Here is a 7394-nt window from a genome sequence, read left to right as displayed (position 1 = left end):
TAAATTTAGCGACGCCGCAATGGTGAGTGTATTCCCGGAGTCCGGAGCTGACTGCCTGGGTGGTTCAGATCAGTTTATTCTAGCGTACCGCGCAAGCGCAAAAGTGCGCAACAACGTAGGATTTGGCCCTGCAGAAGCCCGGCGCATTAACGCTAATCGGTCCTTGCTCAGTGCTTTCCTTTCTTTCTTTTTTTTTTCTCCCCGTGCGCTAAAACGAGATGTTCAAATAAAACGGAAAGGAAGAGAAGCACTGCGCCTTGGTTTCGACATTCCTAATCGCCAAAGGCGACGAAAGGCGCTCGGTATCATATCTCTATCTGTTTCTTTTTTTCTGTGTCATACCTTTCTCTCAAGTGTGATGATCCCAATGCAGCGCCTAGTAATCTCCCATAATTGAATAATCTGAGGCGTCGGATTACAAGCGGAAGGGTAATGAATTACGAAATATGAAGCAATAGGCTTATTCACTTCTTTCTTCTGCCGAAGTTGCCACCTACATCCTCAACCACTCGCTTTCTTTACTTATCTTTTTGTATTTCTTTTCTTTCCTTCCTTCTTCCACCCGAAGTATACTTGAATGTCTTACGCAACGAAAGCACTCCAGTTTGTATTCGTCAATGTTGGAATACCAGGCAAGCTGCGTACTATTTAAATATCCAGGAATAATTCTTACACTATTGCGTGACATTTTTGTATTATTGTGTTGTTCTTTTATATAACGCGCGTGTATCGTGCTTTGAGTGCACATTAAGAATTAACACGACGCCCATCGCTACAGTGTTCCTCATATTCCTCTAAACAGCATCGGTGCGTCATACCACGTATCCTAATTTAATTCTTGTAGTTCGTTTCCTTTCAACGACTAATTAGACAGTTTTAGAATTACGTTTGTCGGCTTACGTACGTTAAGCGTAAGCACGTTTGCGGGATGTTACGGTGCGCGTTCTTTCAATACTTTTAGTTCACCGTACGGGAACGCAAACGTAAGCGCCGTCTGGTGCCTCGTGCCAAACGTATAAAAGCCAAGACAATCCATTAGCATCCATCCTGGTGTTGCTATGCGGCAACGTATGAGGACACGGTCGCCGGAATCGCCAAACTATCTCAGAAATTGGGCGCGCTATGCACTCAAAACTAACGTTGCAGGCGAGTTTATAGAAAGCGGAAGCTCATTTCTATAGTTACTGGTGATCTACGTCAGTGAGGGCGCAACCATCACGAGAATTAAGGCTGAAGCGAGAGCCGCCAGTGGTGCAACCATGTTTGCAATGTTTCTTTAGCGTCCGTAAACATTACGAACGTTAAACTCCGGGAAGTGTCATGTACTCCACATTTATTGCAAAGCGTGCGCGCGCCATACGCACTCGCATAGCAGCGTCACGGTCGAGAAATTCCCTGTTCGAACATGTAGCTCTCGCCCATGTTGAAAGAAAAAAAATACACCGTCGTAAAACACAGAATTATGACGGCATACTTAAGAAAACATTGTTTATTGATCCCGACACTCCGAAGCCGTGAGACAGCCGCAAGCAGCAGAGGGAAAAAGAAAGGAATGTCACTTATGTACAACAAAGAAATACAGCAGCTTCGACAAACATGTGGGATACATAGCACGTTTTGCGGCGCAGCCGCCTGAAATAATAAACCCCACCAAAGAAGGATAGGCATAAGGCAAAATACCAACCCGAGGGGGACTCTCGTGTGAAATATGTGAGACAGCGTACAAGCTCCCTTTTCTAGACACGCGTCAACCGTGCAAGACGGAGTGGGAGAAAGGCGAGACTTGGCCTATCACGTCACTCCTTCTATTTTTATTTTCTTTTTTGTGCTCCCGCGTGACGTGTCTACCCACCTGGCCTGTGCGAGGTATATCGTGTTCTGTCATAATACAGGAGCTTCGAATGCCGTAAGGACATGGGAAACAAGTCGCTTATTGCATAATCCACCCGGGTAGGCTTGAAAATCGGTATGCACCTTAGGAATTCATTTTTGCGGAGGTATGAACTCATCACGATACAGGTATGCCCGAAGTCATTCCATCCGCCGACAGAGCTTACCGCGTTGGAGTGGTCTCGTGCCGGACTGGAAGCCCTCGTCATTTCACCTAGCGCATTCCATTTTGCTTACCCCATCTCTCTGTGCAGAGTAGCCAACTGGGCAACCTCTGGTTAACCTATCTGCCTTTTACCTCTTGTTCTCTCTATATCTCTCTTTTTCTTGTATGCTGCTTTAGATTATAGACAGCATATTCACCACGAATTTAGTATTCCTTCACCCATACTCCGTCCTTGCTTGTGTGAAACAATATGACTATTAAAATATATGAGTAGCACCCTCTTCACGCTCCGTTTATTGACACCCGGGAAGTTGAATGAAGCGAGGTTTAGGTGCAGATGATCTACGGCCACTAAATGAGGGAACTATATATAAGGAATATCGCACAAGATAACACGCCTATGCAAAGCTAATGTTAACATATGAAGCGAAGTGGCGAAAAGATTATGAAAACAAACTACATAAAAGACATCTAGAAAGCTTCCACCACTAAAAGAGTTTGTAAGGTTTCTCAACGTCATCTCTACAAATCTATACAAGAAAACCGCCTTCTCAACCGGCTTGTTCTGAGACCTTCACCAAGCGATCACTAAACGTATAGGGACATTCTTCCTGAGCACAAGACAGGTTTTTCGTGAGGTCTTTCGTTAGGAATAATGGATGCGTGGAAGCCTCTGTCCTGACAGTGCATTTCAGAAGTCTCAACAGATTGCTCGTTATTGCTCTTTTGAGTCCCTGTACTGTGATATTTGACAATGCGCGAGATTTACGGATCTCACGTCAATGATTCTGTATCAGCAGCCTTCGTGAACGCATGGCCTTTCCTGAATATAAGACAACTTTCGTGCCTCCCGTAACGACGCCTCCAGTAACGAACACCGCACCTCGCAGGGAGTCTCCACGATGACAACGTTCTTTCAGAAGCACATCACTCGTTTGGAATCTCAACTAACTCTTCACTGGAACGAGATGTTAGTAAGAAAGCTATTGACAACTCGCCACAAATATATATCCGGTCCTACAGGACATACCAGATTTGAAACATAGTGAGAACTATTATTCTTTCAGAACTTATTCAACATATTTGCTTTACGCGCACGTGGTGAACACCAATGTATAGGAACTTGCGTCTGAAGGAAACCTCCCCTGTGAGGAGCGGAAGAGAAATAAGTCTGCTGACAACATTTTGTATGCTTTAGGGTCTCCTACTCGGAACTACGTTGATGACCACCACTATGCTGAGGCCTACAGATCCCGTGCTAAGCAATAATTCGAAAAAAGAAGCAATGCGGAGTAATGCTATCTAATCACTACGAAGATGACGTGTCTTTAAAGTTCGAGCTGCAAGCCCTCCAGATGGCATAGTTGCGAGACAGCGCTCATCCTGTGCACTCCCTTGTCGGTTGTCCCCGGTTTTAAGTGAGCGGTGCAGAAACCACAACACGAAGTTTTCAACTTAAGTTCAACCCCTGGCTCACTTATGGTTGTACATATGGATCGACCTCCCATCCAGTGAGGCAAGCAGCCACACCTCACCGGATGCCTCTGCTCCATAACGCGTGGAGGCAGCTTCCGCGGGGCCCTGAGCGTATCAGGAGCCCGCCTTCTCTCAGGCATGCAGGCCCGCCGGGAATCTCGGCTGGGCGGGCGCCGCAGCGGGGAGCTTGGCGAAGCCAGCGGACCTTGAGCCCGTCAGTGCCTGCTGAAGCACACCCTGCGGCGGGGGTTCGACGACAAGCTGCACGTCAGCCGGGTTCTCCTGCTTGACGCCCGGCTCGTTGGTCTTGATGTCAGCGCGGAAACCGTTCTGGTCGGCCACGTAATGCACCTTGCGGTAGACGCCGTACGCGTCCGTGTAACCGTAGGCGCCTTGCACCGAACCGGACTCGTCACCTTTCTCTTGGCGGAACTGGTTGTTGCCGAACTCGTCCTGAACGTTGTAGCCGAAGTCGAATGGCTGCGGACGGTCCTGCGTTAGAGGGGTGGGGGACAGGTGTAAACAGCATGTCAGTGCGGGTGCGTACCCGTGGATGACGCACCACTTGGGTAGGAAGCGGAAGACTTCGTTCATGTAAATTAGCAATGTTAGCAACCTTGAGTGTGGACAACGAGCGTAGTTCAAAATAGGAATAGTTGGTGTGGCATTTTGTGCAACGGGGAGCGCTCAAGCGGTACGAAAAGGCAGCAGATAACTTGACAGGAAGCGCATTTTTGCTATATTTACATCATGCCTAGAGGAAGAACAGGGTCCCCGCGTCATTGAGGCAACGTTCTGAAGCTGTCTGTATATAGTTACGAAAGAAGAAACACTATTGGAGTACGGAAACATGTTATGTGGTCAACCGGCGGAAGAGTTAGTGTACGTTTAGCCTATGGTTTCATGTGGGAAGCTGTCACGTTAGAGAGGCGGAAAGGAGCTTAATCAGGTAGGTGATAAAGAATATCTAAATTGCTCTAGGGAGTTATATTTTTGATGCTAAATATTTATGAATCTATTCTTTTCTGTAACACTAACAATGTCCAAGAACATTTAAAAAAGACATAATCGTAATTCGAACTCACTAGTCCTGCTGACTGCCCATACGTCGAATGCCCATACGTTGGAGCTGCCTGCAGGTAGTTTCCGGCTTGTCTGAACGTCGTAGCCTGGCCAAGGCTGCCGAAGCTGTGACCTTCTGTTTCAAGCGTCTCTTCCCCTTTGCCATCTTCGCCGTAGGCTCTCGCTAGTAGAAGGCCTAGTAGGAGAAACTGAGAACACAATGTAAACGCACACTTAGTATAGTCTGAGTTGCATACATTATTTACACATGCAGTACAAATTGAGAAGATTGGCCATATGTTAGGTTAGGACGTTCCGTTATTAATGCGAAAACAATATATGCCCTTTTACGCAAAAATCCGGGGTTGTCGTCGGCGGCGTGACCGAAAGATGGTACCAAAAATGGCCGACGGCGTGAAGAGTAAAAACACGTAAAAATGCTAGGATTGACGTCAAGTTTGTCAGGCAGGTTTCTGTAAACAAAGTCAATTATGGGAATTGAAAAGAAAATTTGATACATTTCGGTCTGGGTAGGAATCGAACCCAGGCCTCCGGGGTGCACGCTTCCCCGACGCCGCGGTGGCTCCATGGCGATGCTTGACTAAAGTTGTGCCTAGTGCATGCGTCATTGCACACGTCACGTCATTGCCTCCGTCACTGCCTCGCAAGTGTCACTTGCTCTTCGGATTTCATCGGTGCTGTGTCTACTGGGATGCACTAGCTCCGAAGCGTCTAAAGCTGTGAAACGTGGTCGCACACGGAAGCATGCCTCAGAAGACAAAGCAAGGGAACACAAGTTATAATGATTTCGCATTCCCACACCTAAGCAGTCTTAAGTGTCTATGCTGATTTTTTTAGTTCGTAGTGACATTGTCTTACGCTGTGCTTGTCTCAAGCACAGCGTAAGTTACGCATTGTTACGCATTGTCTTGAATTTGTTAGCATTTCAGTGTGAAACACCATTCATTGAAAAAATAAGAAACAGAAAGCAAGGAAGAAACTAGAAAAATTGTTTGGTTTAATAGTTAGAGAACTTTTCCAAAGAAATCGTAACAGTCACGAATTCAAAAAAGTAAATGCCTTTAAATGGCAGTATAAGGAAACCTTGTGCTGCGAGAACTGAATCAGTCATTAGCTACCTGGTCAGAAACGCGGTAAGAATAGAGTGTGCCATTAAATCATGTTTCATGCAATCAACGATGTCCTCGAACAGTTAAATAAACTTGCTATAGCCGCGCATTCCTACATAACACAAGTAATTCTGCAAACTACACCAACCCAGACATATTAGCATGCTGCGACATCATGAAAATGTCAGTTTTCAAACCGTGTCAAGGCAGGATGACTTAGCATGTATGCAATTGGGAGTGTTGTCTAGATCTAACTTATAGGATATCAAATATCACAGTAAAACGGTCTATGCGCTTGTCAAGCAGAAAGAAAAAAAATATAGATATAGTTTTTTTTTTGTAAAACTAACATTTGACTACCAAAGAGGAGTGTCGTATGACTCCTTCTTTTGCGGGGAAGCAGAATCCATTCCCAGATCGACGGAACCGTTAAGATCTCGAAAAGAGGCATATACGTACCGTCAGCATTCCTGAAGCTTCTTTCGAAACCACAACCTCCGAATGCGATGAGGAAAAGGAAGAGCGGCGATGGATGAAGAAGTAAAGATGCCACTCTTCCTCCGAGACGAAAAGAAAACTTTGGCTTCGACTTCCGCTTGAACGAGCGCTCGGGTTTCGCTTCGCTTCGCGCCTTTAAAACGCACGGCGCGGTGCGCAGGCTGGCAGCACGTCTGACGGTGTCGACAAGTTGGCGACTTCGGCGCTTTTATACCCGCCGCGGTTTCTCTGCCTTGACGTCCCGCACTCCTTCCGAAAAAGGGGTGGAAATCAGCGCGAGAAAGTGGGAGATTAAGACAAAAGGAAAGAGTGTCTTCATCATCATCATCATCGCCGTCGTTGGCAGCATCGGAGACAGGCGAGATGACTCCCTCCTGTGTTGTCGCGCGCGAGTCGTGTGGAAGGAATTTTCTATCTGCTTTTTGTTTCTGTTGGAGGTCCTTCAAACTCGCTCATCCTTGTCTCTCTAGGCGGCCTACATCGAAGCGAGGGTACAAAAGTGAACGTGGAAGGTGTCGTCACTTTTCGGGCGGCGATGTGCGCGCTCTAGCCTTTTGTCTTTGTCGTGTTTATCGTTGTGGCCGTGGCTGTCGTTAGTGCGTTTTCTTCGCCCACACCTAGGGGCACATTCCTTCGTTTGAAAAGAGTGTCGCTTGCGCCCGAGTCTGCAGGCTTTAATTGCGCTTCCTGACTCCCGCCACGGATACCTACGGCGCTTTCCAGGTCGGATGACGTAAGGTTTCGAGCATTTGTTTAATGTGCAAAATTTAGATGGGTCGTGTGAATGAATAACGGTAGTATTATTTATTACCAAGTCCGAATACTTATTTTTCTAGGGGTATTAATTCTGTTTAGTCTGTTCAAGAAATAATGGGCTTCAACACGTCTAACGTTAGATCGTTTCAGCAATTGTGGGTTTCCGTCCTTGCCATGGAAACATAATGCTGATTTCAAACTCCAACATTGTTGTGAATGCGTGCGTACGCGTGTGGCCCTGCGAATCACATTAAGAATAATGAACTGTACGAGTCTGACTTAGTAACGTTCGAGTAAAATGAAATATGCGAACGGGGGGGGGGGGGGGGTATTTTATCTTGCTGCATGCATACGTGAAGACAACTGGAGTTAGCTGGTGTTAGGTCACTTGTAAAGGGGGTATCATGTTGAACATA

General features: G+C 46.5%; 1 protein-coding gene across 1 annotated transcript; it reads right to left on the bottom strand.

Moving 5' to 3' along the window:
- Positions 1-1313: 1313 nt before the first annotated feature.
- Positions 1314-7172, bottom strand: LOC119461951 (cuticle protein 16.8). The gene is made up of 3 exons (XM_037723313.2): positions 6184-7172; positions 4618-4803; positions 1314-4024 (listed from the first exon to the last, which is right to left on the bottom strand). Exons 1-3 carry the CDS (start codon positions 6190-6192, stop codon positions 3665-3667), a joined length of 555 nt encoding a protein of 184 aa, XP_037579241.1. The 5' UTR covers positions 6193-7172; the 3' UTR covers positions 1314-3664.
- Between the last annotated feature and the right edge of the window lie 222 nt (positions 7173-7394).

The sequence above is a fragment of the Dermacentor silvarum genome, chromosome 8 (assembly GCF_013339745.2).
Source record: "Dermacentor silvarum isolate Dsil-2018 chromosome 8, BIME_Dsil_1.4, whole genome shotgun sequence".
Taxonomy (NCBI): Eukaryota; Metazoa; Arthropoda; class Arachnida; order Ixodida; family Ixodidae; genus Dermacentor; species Dermacentor silvarum.
This window is presented reverse-complemented; position numbering and strand designations above follow the sequence as displayed.

Coding starts and splice junctions, on each gene's coding strand:
- LOC119461951 (XM_037723313.2), bottom strand. Junction 4,025..4,617: donor ATGGGCAGTCAGCAGGACTA/GTGAGTTCGAAT, acceptor CCTCTAACGCAG/GACCGTCCGCAGCCATTCGA.